At 35.6% G+C, this 21,907-nt stretch overlaps 1 protein-coding gene across 1 annotated transcript in view; it reads left to right on the plus strand.

The window, feature by feature from the left end:
* LOC106948642 (gamma-aminobutyric acid receptor subunit beta-2-like) overlaps window positions 1-18,748 on the plus strand; it is a 41,759-nt gene extending 23,011 nt beyond the window's left edge. Inside the window, exons 5-10 of the mRNA XM_015034434.1 lie at window positions 3,813-3,895; window positions 8,678-8,815; window positions 10,151-10,303; window positions 12,051-12,295; window positions 13,554-13,694; window positions 13,946-18,748. Coding sequence (XP_014889920.1) covers window positions 3,813-3,895; window positions 8,678-8,815; window positions 10,151-10,303; window positions 12,051-12,295; window positions 13,554-13,694; window positions 13,946-14,293 — 1,108 coding nt within the window. The 3' untranslated portion in view covers window positions 14,294-18,748. The remainder of the gene's footprint in view (window positions 1-3,812; window positions 3,896-8,677; window positions 8,816-10,150; window positions 10,304-12,050; window positions 12,296-13,553; window positions 13,695-13,945) is intronic.
* The last annotated feature ends 3,159 nt before the right edge of the window (window positions 18,749-21,907 follow it).

Genomic DNA, 21,907 nt, shown 5'->3' on the forward strand with positions numbered 1-21,907 from the left:
TGCTTTCATTAAAAGTTGTTTAAGGAGATGGATGCTGGCAGCAGTGGCAGACTGTGGCATTAAAGGGCATATTTAATCATTTTTATAACTCTTCCTTTTCAGTATGTTCTAACTTGTAGCTCACAATGGTTATATTAATTCCAATGTCTGAAAGTTGGGAAGATGCTAAAAAAGAAAAAGAAAAAACAAAGGAAAGAACATTAGTGCAAGGAAGCCAAGGACAGTCACATGATTGAAAAGTGAATAAGTTAAGTACGAAAACTGTGCATAAAACACGGGCAACCGAAGATAAAAGTGATGGTGCTTTTCTGAAAGTCTGAGTATAAGTGGCAGTAGTCAAAAAAACGTGACATGAAGAGGAAAAAACATATAGGCTATAAGCCTCACTGGACAACAAGTCGGATTTATATAGAAATGTTGGAATAAAGGGGAAATCTCGTCCATGTTGATATAATTCAGTGGCACCTTGTGTTCAGTTATCTGTTATTCAACAAACACAGAAAAACTGTCAACTGTCATGCATCAAAAATACATAAATACCAGGATTCATCATTAACACACCAAGGAACTTCATAATTCTAAATGGGACTAACTTGTTTGTAGTGATTTTATTACAAGATTAAAATCATTCAATCTGTATTAGCAGCATCCCCACAAGGAAAATAGTTCTGAAAGCAAAAAGAGGTCCAACCTGGAGTTACTCTGCATGTGTGTGTTGCAAAGTGTATGCCTTGTGTTTCTGAACATGATGTTTTTCCTGAATAGACACATTGGGTGTAGGATTACATAAAGTCACTTGCTGAGCTGTTTATCAAGCTTTATCATAGCAAAACGAGGCACATGCAGAGGCAACAGCAAGACATCTACACTGCACAGCTTTATTGACTATTAAGGATTTAAAAATGCAATAATCAGAGATCAACTAATTAGGCATTTTCAGTAAAAATGTCAAACAGCAATATTTTCCCCTAAGATCCACCACCCTTATGTTTTCATGATCGGCTGTGGGTGGGAAGCAGCTGGCAGTGGGAGCTGACTGCACTCTGAATGCTGTCATTACCTTAAATATCAAATGATGCATCACTGGTAGTCGGCAAATACTGCGCTTTTGAATGGAATTGCCATGGTAATGAAGTCTTCAGATCCTACACAGTAAATGTCATCTATGAAAAGAACATTTCAGTACGCAGAAAAAAAGGGAAAGCAATTTCAGAGTCTCTCTCGAAGTGTTGCACGTTCTGATTTGTTCTTTCCTTTCACTTCTTTAATCACATATTATAACCAATTCATGAATCTGCATAGCAAAGATAATATCACACACTGATAACATTACTGGTAACATTATTACTTACCTATTTGACAATCTAGTTATCATACACTCAATTTAAAACTATTTAGTAAATTTATATACATATTTTTGTACTCAGTAAAAAAGTTAAACAATCATAGCTAACAGCATTTGACTAAATGTCAGCCACTAACTATGATTGACAGAAGCTTCAAAGATTTACATCGGGTTAAACCAAAGGACTAAATGGATTTGGATTGCACCTTTTAGTTTAAAATATTAATTACTTTATAAGTGTTCCACCTGCAGAAACCTTTTCCAGGCACCAATGTCATCTTGTGGGACCAATATTATTCTCTCCATTATCACTACACCTACAAAGATTATAAAAAAAAAAAATACCCCAGAAAGTAATACCAGTAGAGAAGTGGGACTAATTTCTTTACCATCTACGTTTGGATAAAGTTTATTCGTTAGAGTGTTAAATGTTTTAAATTGGTTGAAATTCTACATTGTAATTCGGTTATTTTAGTTTAAACTCATCCACAGTTCATATTTCTTGTGGACTTTAACCATAACAGAATTGAAATCATTGATATCTTCTACAGATACTTAAATCAGGGAGTAAACATATTAGTTTTATTCAAACAAATAATTTAGGTTTTAAGTGGTTTATGTTCCCAAGCAGATATAAAAACTTTTAGTGCATCAAAGTTGAAACCTATCTTTAGACTTAAGTTTCATGTGGATCTATCAACATTAAAAATAAATTCTCTAAAAGACTATATGATTAAAATTATTACTATTCTGTTAAAGCTGAACAGTATTTTCAACATTTTTGTAGAATTATAACCAACTAAGAATTCAGAATAAGATTCAATTATATTCATATCTATTCATGTTCCAAAAGGTCAATTGATGTTACAGCAAGTATGAAAACTAAAAGACAAAGTATCAAGTTAAAAAATAAACAAAACACACAAAAAACATCAAATATAAATCAATACATAATAGGAAGAGTACAGCAGTGTATGTCGTTGTCAACCAACAGTTACTACGAACACCAACAATCAGATGAATCGCCTGACCTGATCCAAACTGCTGTAGGAACAAACGACTGCTCCTACCTGTTACTTTTCATACTAAGAAGAATTTGATCAATTAAAAATAAATGCAAAGTAATGATTTAACCAACAGTGACATAACTGCATTTATTATTATTATTATTTTTTTACATAAATATATTTTAAAGTGATTCCCACTTTTCTCAAAAGCATCTGATGTTACATATCTTGTATTGGGACTCAAATGTACTTTTTGTCCTCTAAAATATATAGTCACAGATTATCAACCGTAGGTTTGATTCATCCTTAATCTGGTTCACTGCATGTGACTGTGGAAACGTTGATAAGATTCCAATTCTTTTTAACCTACTCCCAAAAGGACCGCATCAAAGGAGGAATGTTGCTGTATGCCACTTAACTGAAAGAGCGAGCTTGAAAGGAAGATAATAGTAGGGAGGCATTTTAACCATCCAGCGACTCTCAGATTCACAGCAAGAAACAATGCTTCACTCAAACATTCAGTTGGTTTTCCCCAAACTCTGCCTGAGGCTATTGTACTGAGTTCTACACCACTGTATCCACTGTAACTAGATACAGTGTACTTATGAATTGTGGCTGTAGTTTATTCAACAAAATTGTGTTACTAATAAAAAAAATATTTAAAAAAGCTTTCTTTATCTGGCATAAAAATGTAGTGACACGTGACAATTCACAAACCAAATGTTATCACATATCACTAAACGTCTTGTTATAAATGGAACTTCAAATAAATAATCTTCACAGCCCTATATTGTTCTTGAGCCATCTTATTTTTTCGGCAGGCAGTTGTCAGACTAAAACACCATCACTGATATTTCTGGCTTACAGCTATCCTGCAGAGTTTGATCCCCGCTGTTGCTCACATCTCAGAAGGGGGCAAACAGAGGACCCACAGGATTATCCTGTAAACTGGGACAGAGAGATCAGCTCTTATCCCTGGTGGAGTTCCTGCCACCACCACCAGAGCTCAGAAGAATGTACCTGTAATGTGTTTTTTAAAAATTATATTCATTTGAATACCACTTGTAATCATAAGTTGTTCAAAATACAACTCTTGGCTGAACGAGTTAAAACTAACAGCATGTAAATCAGATAAGCATATATTGCAATTTTATTGAGAAACCGCATGGCAGATTTTTAAATATAGCCTTTACTGGCTGCATCACAAGGCAATTTCCTAAAACTGTCTAACCTCCAAACTCATGCCCAGTTAATATTGTGTGATTGTTTTGCAACTTCATTTATTGAAAATGGTTTTTATTTGGTTCTAGAAAGCAGCTTCTTACATGCTTTTGCAATGTTGTGTATTTCACCATAAAAGACACCAACGATTTATCGTTTTCTTCTTTATGGAAGGGTATTTACAGTTGTCTCAACTTCATGAGTTATGTCTATTCTCTCTTTTTTGTTTTACTTTTCAGAATTACAACCACAGCTGCTTGTATGATGGACCTAAGAAGGTATCCACTAGACGAGCAAAACTGCACTCTGGAAATAGAGAGTTGTAAGTAAAAAAAAATCATTTTTGTTAACTAGCAACAAAGCTCTCAAGTCACAACTCAAAAGATTTTAATCAAACCTCATGAGGCTTATAAACTTTGACACTGATTGGGATGATTTATTCTGGTATTTTACAGGATGACAGCGTAGTTCAACTAAGCCTTAAAAATCTCATGTTTGTGTAAAGTTACTGCCAAGTAGTGTTCTCTTACTGTAATATATTGAGTTAATTAGAACTAATTCTAGTATGTGCAATAGATTTTTAACTAGTTTTAGTTTAACCAACATTAGATTACAACCTATGGGAAAAGCCGAGTCACCTGACATGGAGTTTAAGCCAGATTGAGCTTTTTCCCTGTTGCACTCATAAGCAGGACAATAAAATATGTGATGAGTGGGAGCAACCTAAGAGCTACTGCTATTACGTTCCAAGCAATTTGCTGGGAATATGCAGACTCCTTTGCTGACTGGATTGCTAATGCACATAAGCGAGATACTCCAGATACGAACTGAAGGCTAAGCTCATCGAGGATGAACATGCTTTTAAAATTACACACTGTTTTTTGTCATCATCTGTTTTGAATAATTTGAAATTAGAGACTCTACTTGAAATGCTGGGACTGCAAAAACAAATATACATAAAAAATATATCTTCAAAATGTGTGTACAGTTGTCAACTTCTGATGTAATGTTCTTCCCTGAAAATGTGAACATTCAGCTCTTCTACAACCTGTTTATTGATTCATGCATTCACCAGCAGCAAGTGTCCAACAAATCATTGGAGTGTTGGTTACTAGGTTAAGCTTCACTATTTTTCCCTTCCAGTGTTTAACGAAATGATTAAGTTTTGTTTAAATCAGATTTACACATGTCACGGTGTGTGCTGTGTGGGATGAACTTACAGCTATTTATTTGAACATACCTTTTGCAGTCAGTAAGCAATTCAGAGGAAGACAAAGAGACACTGAATGGTTACAAATGAAACATTACACAGCGGTGATCAAGGTGTGGGCAACAAAGTTGTCCCTATGGACTATGTTGGCCATGTTCAGGGTGTGAATTGGCTGCAAAAATGTTTTAATGGGTGTCAAGAATGAATCTAACACCTAAGTTCATGTCAGGATGAATCTTTTTCTAGCTAAATAATATGGATGCTGTTACACACTTTTGCTGCAATGTCAAGGCAGATCATTGTATGAAAAGGCAATGTCCCCCAAAGATAAAAAAGAAAGACTAAAAAGATCAAAACACACACACACGCATACACGCACACATGCCACTTGCTTAATCTCAGCAGTGGGGCTTTGGGAAACGCACTGCAGTAATATCTGAAGGAAATCAACTATTCTGTGAGGTTTCATATGTTACACTGCCTTCACTGTGTTCAATCATTTGTTGGAAGATTGATTTACATCCTGCTCTCTCCAATAAATTCCAAATTTCCATTTTCTCGGTTCTTACTGTTTCTGTTGCCCTACTTTGATACTTTCTCTCTTTCTCTTTTAAACACGTTCAGTTACATAATTAACTGTTTCATTTATCCATCAGGATGACCATTAATTATTGCCTTTGTAACTGCTGTGTTAAACATAACACCATGAACAGTTTGCTTGCACTCAGATCTTTTACTCATTTTTTTCTGTTTAGATTTTTACTTCACTGATTGTTCAAAGCAAAAATCTGAATCCATTTTTTTTACTTTGTATGTATAAACTCATTCAACACACAGCGAGGTGTGGTGAAGGTTGTATGCTATTTTTAATTTATTTCAACCTACTAGTAACTGGTCACATAAACTCCCATGAACGTTGTTCTTACCGTTTCTGTTTATCGTTATCAGAAATTTATTTGTATAACTAATTTATTTTTCTATTCAAATTACAAAATGCTTGTGTTCTTCAGCATTAATATTCAACAATCTTTTGTTGTTGACAAGGAAAAAGCTTGGTACCAGAATACATATTTAATGTTAATTTAATGTTAAACTATTATGCTAACTAAATGTTAATATAACATTCTTACATGGCAATCATTAAAAATGATTCATGTAATGTATTTATTTCTACTATTAAAAAAAACTGATTGTGAAGCTGAAAGAAAATAAAGCAAAGCTGAGTAAAGCCTCACAGAGGCCCACAAAATCTGATGATCTCACTTTGTATTTAGACTCTAGGAAAATAAAAGTAAATGTTTGAAATTCCAGTAATTTATTTCTACATCCTGAGGACGTTTGGCATATCCAAGCTGTGGGAATGTCATATACATTTACTCATTGATGCAGTTTGAGTGTGACTGTAGTTATTGAATCAGAGAAAAGTAAATGGAAAACAAAATTATACCAACAGCTGGATATGAATAGGGTTAAAATAACCCAGTAAATTCAACACATTCAGAAGCAGAATTTTGCGTCTTAGAGCCTTTTATATGGATGTTACACAGAAATATGTTTCCTACTGATTAGCAGGTTAAAATGTTTTTCAGTGGCTGAAAAAAAACAAAGAGCACAACAAAGACAAACCTTCAGGACTCGGTGTTTGCTCTCATACATGCTACAACAGAAACAACTCATGGAGAGACGAGGTAAAAGAACATCACTGTTCATTTCTCCTTTAGCTTCTGTAAACTTACAGAGAAACTAATATTTTCTAACAGCATTTCTTCAAAATAGCAGCCATATTATCTGCTCCAGCAATCCACATCATATAGATGGATTCATCTTTCCTTTCCATTTCACATCTGCTGGTTGAGCTCAAACTATTTCTAGAAACTGCAGACATCCTGTGGGGTGTTAATGGTTTTCACACTCAGGTTACGTGGCTTATTTTTGTTTTTCTACCTTTGAATGATTCCTCCATGTTCAGACACAGTGATGAACAGTTTGCAGCACACTGCAAAATCATTTTTAATTACTAGACTAGGAATGACATTACAGTCACTTCAAACTTAATGAAATTCATTTGAGGAGCATTTGGGAGTGAACTGGGTCATCCTCGCTCACTGCAGAGGATGAGGACAAGGTTGTCAGCAGGAATGTTTTGAAATGCTTTATGTTTTTGAAGCATTGTCCTTTGGTAAAATATGAAAACTGGGATTATAACCACACATTTAACTAATGTGATCAGATTATGTACAATTTACCTGGATAATGCTTTGTGGGACAGTCTTCTGTCTGAGGAGACATATTTTAAAGTTCTGAGATAACAGCTCTAGTGAAGCCCCCAATCTTAGTTTATAAAAACAGCATCTATTTTTGTATTTACACTAATTTGTCCATGCAGGAGTGCAGTGGAGCTAGTGTTATTTAACACAGTTAATTAGTTAACCTTAGCTTACTGAGTTAGTTAACTAAGAATAGTTCTCTCTAGAGTGACTAATTAACCTTAGCAGTCATTTTCCTGGACTGTGGGAGGAAGCTGGGCTGGAGGACCCAAAGAGAACCCAAGCTTGCATGGGAAGAACTTCCCAGAAACGCATGTAGGAAGAGGCCAAACTGGAATTTGCATACAGGACTTCCCTGCACCATGCAACATCACATGTGCCAGCCCTTTCAATAAAAATTATATATGTTTTTTGTTGTTGTTGTTGTTAATAAAAATAATATAATATTAAACTTTATTTAATATTTTTAACCCTAAGGCAGAACAAAATCTTTTTTTTTTTTTTAATCTTCCTCCAAAATCCTTTTCTCTTATTGAAGCGAATCAACTGTGACATTATTTCATAACTCTGAAAAAGAAAAGAGCCTGGAGTCAGATTCGGTAGAGTCCCAGTTAAATAGCTTTAGTATCATATTGTTATTCCATTTGACGTTATCATGAACAATTTTATTTATTTTGCTCGGTGCAAATGTTTTACCCCTGCAACAACAGATGGACTTAATGTGTCTATTTGACTCATTTCAAATTACGGACAATTTTGTGTGGCTTCTATTAATGACTTTTGTATTAAACTATTTATAAGGGAAAGGGTGAAGAAAAAACACTGAATCAATAAAATAAATATTTGTACTTGTTCATAGACAAATAAGTACAACTATTGCTGTAGTTAAAAACAAATCCACCGTCCCCCATCAGCTCTAGAACCTTAAAGAATAAACGATCAAGCAATTAGTAATTAAAGATTAATCATATAAAGCACTTAAACATGAGCTTTAAGCCCAGAATGCTATCTTGGTATAACGAAGCACTTTCTAAAAGTCTATCCAGCTCTACATTACAACAGCTTCAGACTAAATTAGGTGATTATGACTGTGCATATTAGTGTGACATTAAAACCACATACTTTGCCAAAGTGACAAGCACTGACTTCACAAAAATGTAATAAATATTGGTAAATGCCATAATTTAAACAGATAATAGGACTGCTCACAAGGTAGCACTTAGTATTGGTTTTGTTATTCTTCTAACTGTTCAGATGCACTGAGGAAATTCTTATAGGTCATATAAAGCACCATCTTCATGAACTACTGACATTTTTCTACCATGTGGAACATATTTTAATTGATGTTTTTTTATACCTGGTACAAAGTTATTTGCTCCTCATAAGATAAATAAATCAGTTTTATTCAATTATGTCTCTCTCACTCCCTTCACTGAAAGCTAATTTTGTCTTATTCCTTCAGCAACATCTCTAATGTCAGTGGCCCCATTACCAAATATTGTCCTCTTAACATAAAAATGTTAAAAGTTGCTCACGTTTTAGTCCAAAGTGTCATTTAAATACCTGCACAGGTAAAAGGGGGGTCATATTTATGAAAACATTTAACGATGTTTGTCCTCTGTGCCAGATGGTTACACCACTGATGACATTGAATTCTACTGGCGAGGAGGAGATAACGCTGTGACAGGGGTGGACAAGATCGAACTGCCCCAGTTCTCTATTGTGGATCATAAACTTATCTCCAAGAATGTTGTCTTCTCCACAGGTAATTTTCATGTGCATACGTCACATTATATACCATCATAAAAGTAAATGTTTATGCTATTAGTTACAACTTTGGTAAGTAAAGAAACTTGCTGTAAAGTCTGGGATTGAAATAGTCATGCAAATGCAACATACCTCTGGCTGCAGCACCATGCTGGGAGATAAAGAAAAACACAACATAATCAGTTATTTAGCAATAATGGAAAACACACACACACACACACACACACACACACAAAAATCAGATACAATAAAGTCATCTTCCACTTTTAGCATATTTATGAATTTGCTTTGCAGTTTACCATTCACTGAGGACAATGGGTTTTTTGAATATAGTGTAGAGGTGTAGATATTGAACTGTGTAACTACTTAGTGATATTAAAAGAATGCAGAGACAGAGTTTGTTTTGTTTGCAGAATTTTAAAAAATCTGAAAGCCTTTTAATAACCTTTCTGTAAGTGCAGGATGCACCATGCAGACCGTCATTGTGCATTCTCAGGCCGGTATGAATGACTTTCATACTGGGCTAACTTTATATCTACGTGTGACAAAAACTGAGCAAATGTACTATTTACATCTGACTGAGTTTTCCAATATTTTTTTAAAGTGTGTTACATTAATGTGCGAGGCTAAATGTGGTTCAGTTTCATCACTCAGATTTAAACAATAAAAGATTAAAATGATGTATAAAATCATTGAGCTTGATAAGTGGGTAATGAGAGATGGGGGACGACATGTGGCAAAAGTCACCAGCCTGGCAATCAAACCTGCGACAGCTGCGTCGAGGACTCAGGCCTCCACATGTGGGTTGTGTTTAACCCCGGCACCACCACAGCTCCGCCAGAGCTTGATACTTAATGCTCTTTCAGCTTGAAGTGACTTTTGGTTATTTGTGGTTTTTTATTGTTTCTTAAAAAAAGTTTCCATTACCGTCCCATTTTCACGGCAGGTCGGAAGTATGCTTGGATTACTGCACATTTTAACGCAACGTTCATGAATTGTGCCTGAACTATTGTGCACACTTTTAACAGTGGCACTGTTTAAATAAACACATACAATGTGTTGTAACACTTGATTCAGACCAAATGATGGCCGATGCTCCCTGAACCAATTTTTCAGGATCTGACCCTGACAAATTCTGGCGTTGTCGTCCCATGTGATGTGATTCTTTAAAGTACGATGCCACATGGTATGTTTAGGGAATGAGAAGCTGCTTGCTTCTGCATTTAGTATTAAAAAAGTAGTTCCCAGCTAAAGAATTTAAAAATGAAAACTACATATGTTATAGTATTCAGATAATTTTTTTGATCAGTGCCCTCTTTTCTCATCTGACCAGGTTCTTATCCACGTCTTTCCCTGAGTTTCAAGCTAAAGAGGAATATTGGATATTTCATCTTGCAAACATACATGCCTTCTATACTTATCACCATTCTGTCCTGGGTCTCTTTCTGGATCAACTACGATGCCTCTGCAGCCAGGGTGGCTCTAGGTGAGCACACAGTGAAAGTTTGATTAACGTTAGCTTGTATTAAGCTTCCTAATTGTTGCATGTTATGAAGCACAAATTTATGGAGGTAAACATTTTCCATCACATCAGATGGACTTTTACGAAGTCCAATATTTACAATTTCAGTAAAAAAAAGCAACTTACATTTTTAACTCCTCCTCTGGTTTGTAAAACCAGCATAGGCTTGTTTCAGAGTTTGCATTTATCAGAAGCTTCATTTTTTTTCTTTTTAATCACAAAACTCCATCAAGCTAGCTTCATCCTCAATCCCCAGTTTAGCCCACAGGGCAATTTCACTGATTGACGACTATGCCGCATTTAGTGATCCTGTGGGAAGGCATGCGTGGGATGAAAAAAAACAAAAAAAAAACAAAAAAAAAACAAAGGTAATGCTCTGTAATGGAGGCAGGTCAACAGTGTTGGGAAATATTCCGTCATGCTCCTTTCCACACTGGATTTAGGAACCACTTAACTCTGACCTGATTTAGGGGCATTAAAGTGGACATGTAAAAGCTGAATCACATGGTTGCTGTGTCCAAAAATCCTTTGTTAGTGTTGCTAAGCCTTTACAAAAACTGTGTGGGACATTGCTTCAATCCTTTATAAACACAGGTCAACGTTGTGACAGTGGTATAGTAGAAAAAAAAAAAATGTTTTCTGTGACTAAGTAGAAATTAGCTTATTTTTTGTTTGTTTTTTAAAAGCTGTTGTCTTTGAGAGGATTTCATGGTGTTTTATGTGCTCTAACCCCACGTTTCTGTTTGCTCTGGAAAAGTAAAGCTAAGCTTTAGGATTAGGCTTCTAATGTTATTTACAAAGCACATTCCACAATGATTAGCAGCCTTGGTAAAGATGTGTGCAAAAACATCAATGTTTTCAAGATTTCAGGGAGTCTTACTGTATGTGGATGCAAGGTAATTGTGGACACTTCTCCAACTTTGTTTGTCAAAGTTGTAATTGTGCTAAACTTTTCACTGATTGATCTTACACCAGATATGGGTAGGTTAAGGTAACTATCTACCTTTCTTGCATCCATTGACTTAGGAAGATTAACACTCCTCTGCTTTATTTCAATGGCAATTTCTCTTGTAGTTTTCCATATTTTAAGATGGATCAAGAGAAACTTCCTCCTGTATCCTATAATATTTATATTCTATGAAAACAGTAATGTATTACAAATTAAACGTTCCTACATAAAGTCAAAATGTTAAGTGTAAATTAGGAAAACATTTCAGCCACTATGCATTTTATCAACGGTTGGATAAAAAAAAACAACAAAAAAACAAACAAACAAACAAAAAAAACTCAGATTATGCAATTGTGTTTACTGAATACTAGCACTATTGTAAATCAGGATGACATTAAAAATGAGAATATTCAAAGAAAGTGCTATGTATAAAAGTTGGCTTATCAAACACTAGAAGCTCTTGACAAGTAAACACAATTAAAGTTGACATATAAAATTAAAATGGCTGCACTACTTCAGGTTTGAGTGCTTTATCTTGTCCCTCAAAGTGTATTAAAATGACTGGAGTGTCATTGATGTTGGCAGCTTTAATGAATCAGAAATTGTTACCCTCTTTGGTGTCAAAAGGTCACATTTGAGTGAGTGACTTGGTTTAATCTTACAGAGTCATATCTTTTTGTTGTTCTTCTCAGGGGTAGTTTTATGTAGTGATGCAGTGCTAGCTTATGTCCTTCACGCTGTGAAATTATTCTTTTTTACCAGGTATTACCACGGTGCTCACCATGACAACCATTAACACCCACCTGAGAGAAACCCTTCCCAAAATTCCTTATGTCAAGGCCATAGACATGTACCTCATGGGCTGCTTTGTATTTGTCTTCCTGGCTCTGCTGGAGTATGCTCTGGTGAACTACATCTTCTTTGGCCAGGGCCCTCAGCGTCAGAAAAAGGCTGCTGAGAAGACAGCAACAGCAAACAATGAAAAGATGAGGATGGATCCAAATAAGGTAAAAGCTTACTATATGTATTTGGCACGTTGCAGAGTCCAGATCAATTTCAGCTTTATTTTTTTTATATAAAGATGTTTCATGTTTTCTTTATACACTCTGACATCCTGACAAACCCAACACTTCCCTCTCAGAGCTTCACAGGTGGTGTGAGGCGTTTTTCCTGTAGCAGGTTTATGTCAAACATCATCTGCTCTGGTGTCCAGTTTAAGGTTATACTCATGTGTCAGAAGAACAATTTTTAAAACTCCCTGGTCTAGTTATACATTTTATCTGCCAAAAAAAAGTCTGGGCTTAGTGTGTTAGAGGTTCCTTTCTTGCAAAACTCTACCGATGTTAACCATAGTTAGTCTCTTAATGCTTATGTGGGCGTGTTCTTTCATATTTGTAACAAGAGCCTGTTGTAGGTCTTGTAATGATTTTTGTAGCAATGTTTATTACTTTTATCATCTAGTGGTCAGCTTTCAGGGGAAGTTGTTTGCAGTCAGGTCTGAGCATGTTGTCAGTTGCTTTGACTATCCACTTGTAGAGTGTTTTCCTTACAGCCGAATTGATTTTTTTTTTTTCAAATTCCTTTGAGATGTCTTTAAATCTCTTACTAGCCATACAAGCTTCTACACCAAAAAAGCACTTTTGATCTCACTGTGGTTTTCACTCTACCTTTAACAGTCAAGACCTCATCAAGCTGTCTGTATAAGGTTTATGTTGGCCAAACCTTTATTTAGTTGCAGGTTTCTATTACGTTTCACAAGTTGGAAACGTTATTTTGTTCAGTATATATTGTTTGATAGTTTTATTTGAATTTCTGGTATGATATGGGTAAAGTTCATACTAAATATCAAATTTCCAAATAAGTCACAAACACACATTACGTCATCCTCACATGAATTTAATAAAATTGTAAAAGATTAATTTGTGGTAAGTGGATTGATTTGAACATAATATGAACCAAGTTTGCTTCTATGGCTGCATTTAATTTGGACCTGTTTGCACAGTGAGCTAAGATGGTAATTACTGTAATTGTCTATTATTATCTCTTAAGGAAATATGAGGTGCTCCAGTCAAGTGAGACCATGTAGTGTACCCTTTTTTGGAGTTACATGTAGCATTGAAAACACTATGCTTACATAACAGTTTCAAAAATTTAGGACATAGTTTCAAAACAATTTTTTTTTTTTTTTACACAAATGTTCTACTATCATTCAGATATTAAATTTCCTCATGTTTTCTTAAAGTTTTCTTTGCTACTTGTCTGCAGTGGCTTGTGGGAAATGTGGTTGGCAGAGATGACACTCTGTACGCAAGAATGAAACAAAGAGACCTTGCTGGTCATGATTCAATGTGGGAGCCAATCTTTATGGATGACGCAGCAATTGGGCTTGGAGATCAAAAAAACAAGGTACTGCAAAATCCGTTTCTATACATTCATAGCATACATAGTATTGACTAACATGCCCACCTCAATACAAACAGTATTCATATGCAAAATTATGTACATCTGAACCTTATGCAGTTTGTTAAATTATTGAGTAAATAATACCAACACAGGAAAGTGAAAAGGTATTGAAATTTACATTTACCTTTACATAATAGATTTGTATTTTATTTTTTTACTGCTCAGTGATATATCTGTAACTCTTCTGTTGACAGATGGATACACATGAAAACATCCTCTTGGGCACTCTGGATATCAAGAATGACATGGGTGTTACAGAGCTGGCTCTGGGTCTCAATGACCCGCGAAATACCATGTTAACATATGACAGCTCAAATCTGCAATATCGCAAATCAGGGCTGACAAGGCACAACTTTGGGCGAAATGCACTGGAGCGCCACATGACTCAAAAGAAAAGCCGACTTCGGAGGCGGGCCTCTCAGTTAAAAATCACCATCCCGGACTTGACTGATGTAAACTCTATCGACAAATGGTCACGAATGATCTTCCCAACTGTTTTTTCCTTCTTTAACATTGTTTACTGGCTCTACTATGTAAATTAAAGACAAACAGGACATGAGTGAAATCAAGCACATCACAGGTAAAAAAGAATTTAACGTTTGTATTTGAGTGACTTCATATTTATGTTCTCTTGTAAAGCCAGATGGAATTGCTGTATCCGGGACTGGATCCATGATTTCTGGGAGCACAATCTTTGCTGGCTAACACACGAAAACCTTATGGAAAAGAGATTACATACTTATAAGGTGCCTGTTCCTGAACATTTGTTTATACTGTTACGCGTTTTCTTTTCATCTCTTGGTCTGTTTGTTTTTAACTATTAAGTCAATTTTGATTTAAAGTACACATCATTAACAATACTAGACATAAACTTATAAAAAAAAATATTTCAAAAATGTTTACCTTCACTGAGACTGCTTAAAAATGATGAAACTTACTTAAAGTCTACAGGGTTGTCTCACAATAATCATGTCAAAGACTCTAGGCTATCACTGATCTAATTGCATGAACTTGCTGAAAAAAAAAACTGTAAAAATGCTTAAGAATGAAAATATATTGTATGATATAAAGTTAACATTTTTATAACACCGTGATTTTTAAAACTTTTTCTAACGTCATAAATTGATAGCTCTACAAAACTGTATTTTCCTGACATTTTTGTCAGTTTGTCATCCTCTTCTGTAAATTTACAAAAAATACCAACAATTTGTACAAATATCCTTAATATGCTTGTCGATTTAAACAAATAAAAAAATAGGATATAACTACTACAACTAAACCATTTAAAACCTTTAGTTTGGTTCACTGTATCAAATTCCAGAAAGACTGGAGAACAGGAATGGCAAAAAAAGATATCAAAATTCTGCTCTTGATTACTTTACTTTTGTTAAAAGCACATACGTAAATAAAAAAAGCCTCATTGTTCATTTCAATAAAAAGAATGCAAGAAAAGAATACAACATTTTACATCTCCTTTTTTATGGCACCACTTCAATAGCTTTGTATAGGTTTACTGATTATTAACTTCTGAAAACATTTTTCTGATTGTTGTAGATTTAATTATTTTTCCAAATCAGGAAAAGGCTCGTTGTAATTAAACAAGTTTCCCTTAGCATCACACACACTATGATTCTAAGCTTTGGAGTGCACAGCTTTTATTTTAGATTGTTTACAAGCCAGGAGGCTTAACCACTCCTTGCACTTGGTGCTTTTGGGCCTCGTCTTGAGGCAAACTTAAATATCATTACTTTATTTTTGTTGTCAAAATTTACTAGGAATTAAATTGCTTGCAAAATATACTTATACTTAGATCTTATGTACTTTGTGCATAACTTCAGCTCTAAGATTTATAAATTATGAACTCTTAAGATCTAAACGACATTAAATTTGTGACTATCAAGTTAAAAAATGTGTTCAAAGCTGCATTGGCATTAACAATGTTACTCTGGATATAGAGTAGTTGTGAATATCTGAATACGTTTAATGTCAGGGATTTACAACAGATTTTTTCCCCAGGTGTTTTTGGGGCTTGTATTTTATGATGCATATCCATTAAGTTGAAAATTGAGAATGATGTGAAAACACAATGCCAAACTCAGACATCAATGCATATCACAGTAGTCACCCAAAATGAGATCTGTGATGGCTAAATCTTCAGTTCCACTTTAGGTTCATAAAGTGAAGAATTAAAGAGGTATTTGTTCAGTGCAGTACCTTTAATACTTAACAAACCAGCACCCTACATGTATTTGAAAGGGCTCTGTGGTATACTCAGTGTGCCTGTAATTCACCACAATGTTAAAAGGCAACTTGTGATAAAAACTATCAAACGTAAAAAAGTTCAGCAACAATTCAGGTGGAACATTGAGAGTTCAGCTCCGTTTTAAAAGGTTTGTTAGGCTGCTTTGACATAGAAAGTGGCGTATTCAGTGCTGCCCTCAAAACTCTTACGAATATCTTGTTCAATGCTAAGGGATGCGCCATGCAGAGCATTCTACCATGTGCCATATGATCAAGTTTATATATTTTAACTTGTGCATCAGGCTTTTTGTGATCTCAGCATTCCCAGTCAGAATTACTCAGAAGGATCACAGTAAACGCCATTGATTTCAGAAAACCAGGTTCTTTTTAGTCCTTCCTCTCCACTCAGTGTCAAGTTAACTCTCACATTTCAACCACACCACTGCTGCTCACATTCCTCTTCCATTCATGATCAGTAAATGTCTGTGCATCGGTTTCTCTTTACCACATTGCCGCATACTAGTTTTCACCTAAAAATAATAATAAAAACACTATTCGTAACAAACAACTGAGCCAGTGTGAAGTTTCCAAAGTTCCCTTCTCCCCAACACCAGAATGCACAGCTGAACATAAAAAATGCTACTTCCTATGTAAAACCAGCCTTATTCTGATGCCCACGTGTCAGATTCACAACAGCTATGTCACCAAAATATGTCACGTGAGAAAGTACATTTTTGAAAATTGACATCATAGTTCACAACTTCTCCTTATGTTTGCTGATTGGCCCATTTGAAATTCTACCACAGGAATCCAATAAGAGAAAGCCCAGATGGAGCACTGACAGCTTAGGAAAGATTAGAATCAAGAGGAATTGTGCAGGAAGGAAACGGCCATTATGACGAAAGTGGCCTCAACAAAAACAGAAAATGAAAACAAAAAAAAACTGAAAATAAGTGGTTCAGTTTCAGAATCAATACACACAAAGTTAAGGCACAGGTTAGAGAAAGAAAAGACAGAAAAGTCTCAGATTAAAATGAATAGAAATTTATATAAAATAGCTTTAAATGAATGCAAAAAAAATATAAGTAAATGAATATGAAGAACTGAGGGAAAATATATTTTTTGCACTAATTCCAAATGGGGAAGGTGTAAGTGAACATATGTAGAAAGACAAACAATGCAATCAGGAAAAAAAATGACTAAAAACAAACTATGTATATATCAGGAAAGATCACTAGTCTTGATTTGGAACATATTGCTGTACATACACAACATTTGGAAATTAAAGCAACATTTCCAGTTTTTTTTTCTTCTGCTATGTAAAGCAAAAACAGAGGGTGATGTGAAACGATGTAAATAGTCTGCTGTGGGGTCAATTCTACTTTGTTTATGAAAGTCCATGTTGTTTTTACCAAAGTGTAAAATTGTAGTCATGAATGTAGCTCATGCTTTTGCACCATGGATTTATTGACTACCAGTAAAAGTAAAGCAAGTTCTACAGCACATGATTTACTAAAGCAGGATTTTAACTGATACCCTTCATCAGGCCACAATTCAGCTTTCAAAAAACACAATTTCAACTAATACCAGTCGCAGTTCTTGCCCTGGAGGAACCCCGTCTTCTGTTGCCCCGAACCAACCAAAACGTAGAAAACTAAATTCTAGGTCAAAATTAAATAAGTAGCCGTCCCACACGAAGCACATTTCACCTTTCAACAGCGAGCACCGACTCCTTTTAGACAGCACATGCAAAAAGAAGCAATAGAAAACCTTTTCAAAATTTAACTAGTAGATGAGTTATATATTTTTTTATTTTCTGCTGACCTTTCTAATGTCACCCTAAAAAAAATAACAAAATGGCACACATTTGTTGCTGGCCATATAAAAATTTAATAAATTTATTTGTTGTTCTTGAGAGAGAGGGGCTTTGTGAGCTAGTTTCTGATGTTTTCATTTGTTTTGTTGCTTTCTGTGTGAATTACACAGTTAGCTTAAGCAGAATTGTATCTTTGTTCCACTAAACACACAATCTAGCCATTGTAACATATTTTCAAGTGTCTTTTACATACTAAGTCCACCTCAGCTATAGTTTTAGCTTTGTAATATTCAGAGTACTACTGTACATGGTTTGATGTGGTGTATTTAAATGTAAGTGTGCTAGGAGTGAATGTTTTCCAGATACATGCGTTTTAAAGCACACTGGTAAAAATATACATGAGTAACTCACTGATTTTTTTTGTTATTTGGTTTCATATATTTTTATACTTCTATATTCTATGTAAAGAAAATAATCAAATTTTCATATTTATAATACTGAGAAAGATTACATTGCCCTATTGGGCAGAAAATGTTAGGATATTTATTAGAATCAAAGCAAAATTCACAACTACAAGGTCACAAATGGTTTGAAGTTCACTTATTTTCTTTGTTGTGCATTAGCTTGAAGGTTTTGGAAACGGAAGGTTTATTGCAGAGAGTTATGTCCTCTGGAGCATAAAAGGGCGGCTCTGTAAACGCCTGCATGACACGTCTCAGAAACGGTCTATGTTTGCACACACTCACAGAAGAAGCCTTAGCCTCCTGCTGCCCTGGACCTCCTGCCAGACTGCTTCAGCCCCCATTCACCTCCTCAACACCCTCTGCCCTGAAACCAAGAGCTCTTCCCTTTTTGAAGATATGCCCTGTAAAAAGTCAGTTTTTGTCTTTATTATAAAAACAATGGAATTTACTACATTGTTAATAAATATTGTATAAAGTTCTGAATATGAGTGATTATTTATTACGAATTTATGTTCTGTTCTGTTCTAGTATGGCCATGAGTTACATTTATGCTTATGTAGCTTATAAAAAGAGAGATGATGCTGTTTGGGTCCAGCAGCATTTACTTTCACTACATTCACACAGCAGGCAAATGCAACTCAAACCTGCTTTTTAATGTGATGTGATCTACATCCAGCCTTTCACCTCAGTCTGAACAACCCAATTCCGATCTTTTCTTTTTCTGTACCACTTCTGTATGTGATTCTAATTAGGATCCTTCCCCCCCCCCCAAGAAGTCTGCAGTTAAAACAGTCATGTCACATTTTATCTGGCTTTTACACAGTTGAAGTGAGACATGCATCAAAATTTTGGACCAGAAAAATTAAATAATATAGGGAACAAAGATTTATCCAAATTAGCTTAGACTTTAAAGCAAGCAGTCCAAGGCCAAGATTTGAAACGGTTCCACTGTTGTGTAGGAATAGCGCTTTGGTGTCTCTGGATAGTAAGACATGAGTCATGACACAGAACTGTAGGCAGGCTTGGCATTCCAACAAAGACATTAGAGCCTAATACAAAATGTTCCTTTCCATCCTTTACCCACAGCTCTGCATTTTTGTCATCACCCTGTGGCTTTAGTTTCACGTTACACTGACAGAGGAGAGCAGTGTTTGTCCAGCCAATGATATCATACGATTACTGTTGTAAAGCATGAATCACAGATGACGTGTAACTGGAATACAAAACATGACAAATACTGCAGAATTTCAATCAGTTTTTTTGAGATGAGACTAGTTGTTATTTTGTGAGAATGCTTTTTTGAAATGTTTCCCCCTCTTACATGAATCACATTTGTCAAGACATATATATGTATTGCTCTACAGCACTGTCAGATTAGGACTCAGCTCTGAAGTGAATTCTGCTCTATATCAGAAAATCCAGGAGGAAGAGGGCAGTCCATCAGTATGTGACCTTAAGCTCAAACAGACTTGGGATATACTGCATGACAACAATCTGGGAGCAAATACATTTTCACAGCATGTTGCACAGTTAAAAGATGTTCACTTTCTGGATAGTGTAGAGGATCACATTCCTTGTTTTCTGTTGGAAAAATATTTGTTCATTATCATTTTTGTCTAACTTGTCTGCTAATCATCAACTCTTTTCTAACCTTACATTTCCAAACAGTCTGGCTATGGCCAGTATGACATTTGGCTTTTGGAAAATGAACTGTGGTCGTTGTAGCACCTTCAGCATTCACAGCATGAGCTCATTCCCCGTCTATGTGCAGATCCTGCATTTGTAACAAATTGGGCACAAACGCAGACACTGTTTAAAAACAGAAAGCTTTGAACGGTTGGTCATCAGTACCTTGCATTATGTAGTCATTGTACTCCTGCTTCCTGGGAAGTAAAACATTCAAAGAGACAAACTCTTGTGATTTCTGTATTGGTTGGTTCAAATCTTTCTAACATATTCATACAAAAATGGATTTGATGTTGAATTTTAAAGAGTTCCTTAATTCTCCTTTGGGCCTTAGACTCTGGCTCATTGGTTTTAGAATTGGCTATGTGATCAGACCAAATCAAATACAGATTAATCTAATAAATATAATTAGTATCTATTTTTGTTTGCCATTGTCTGTCCCACCAAATTTGTAAAGCTGACCTGATCCATTTCTGTTAGTGAGGCAGAATAAGGCTGACAGATTAAAGCTTCACATTTGCTTTGTCAATTCATTTCTTGGCTCATTAAACTTCAAGAAATGTCTGATTTCTTTGTCACTTCCTCTCCTTCCCTGAGTGTGTGTCCCTGGTTAATTGGGAGAAATATATGTTAATGTGACGCTGCTAGCACAGTAATTAAGTTCTGATTAGAGTGAAGATACTGTCAGCTCGCACCAATTTATGCACACATTTGCTTGTGTGTGCATTTCAGAATTTCTGGTCTTGTAAGGCCCATTTTTCTAACAAATACTATGTTGTGAGGACCCACTGCTCTTTATGGGGCCCAAAGCCCAGGCCCCATAAGAAGTGCTGTTTTGGGGATAGGGCTAGGTTTAGGACAAAGGTTTGTATTGAGTTTAGATTATGATTTGGCCTAATCTAGGTATAAATTAGGTAGTGATTATGGTTAGGTTTAGGGTAAGGATTAGCTTATAGAAACTGATGAAAAATGAACTCCTGCTCTACTTGCTAAAGTCAAAGCCTGAGTTTTAGAAAGAACCACAGATTTAAAAATGAAATGTATCCATTGATGCCAGTGGCTATTTTTCCTTATTTTACATTTGCACTAACTGTCTATGTGTTACATTGAGCTACTGCACACTTCAACCCTTTCTTTATTATTTTTTCATTTGATCTGCCACAAATAACATTAACAGAAGCTGAGATAATTACTATAAAAGTTTAAAAAGGGCTTCTGTAGGCCGATGTTTTGTGACGATGGAAATTGTTCCCACCAACAGTGACAAGCCTTACATAAAATCCTCAACCGATGGATAAACAATGATGGTACCTCTTTGTGTAATGAAGTTAGGTCTTCCTAGATAACAGTGGTTCCTGCCATGCAGGGTTGACCACACTGCTTACCCATAAGTTAGAACAACCCAAAAAAAGACCACAACCAGCTCTCCAAAGCAACACTCAACTCTTCATGAATAGGTCCCCAAACTCACTAAGGGGACAAACAAGCTGAGGCCGCAGTCAACTGCAGCACACCAGCTGCCAGCAAAGTATCCAATACCTGCAACACCCAAGCTGTCCCACGTGGCCCAGTGGCACTGAGACTGTCCACACCAGGCTTCATACTCTGCTCCTGAGGGTTCAGAGTGAAACAAGCTGTGCCTGTTTGCCTCTCAGCAGCAGCACAACTAAGGGGAAGAACAACATGCAGCATGGCTTCATGAAACACTCACTCAGTTTCTGCTTTTATTATCAGATAAAAACAATCTGAGTACATCCAACATGCGGTTTCAAATTAGATTTGATGCCAGCAGCGCAAACTGTTGGTCAGACGTCCTACTTGAGAGATTTCTGATAGAGCATAATCCATGGTTCCAGCAATGAAACACCAAAAAGGTTCAAGACGTCACATTACCAACTCCTGATCATGTCGATTTTCCATGAGATTTTTAATGTTCAATATTTTCCAAA

The sequence above is a fragment of the Poecilia latipinna genome, unplaced genomic scaffold, assembly GCF_001443285.1.
Source record: "Poecilia latipinna isolate Pla-1442-1.1 unplaced genomic scaffold, P_latipinna-1.0 Scaffold298, whole genome shotgun sequence".
NCBI lineage: Eukaryota > Metazoa > Chordata > Actinopteri > Cyprinodontiformes > Poeciliidae > Poecilia > Poecilia latipinna.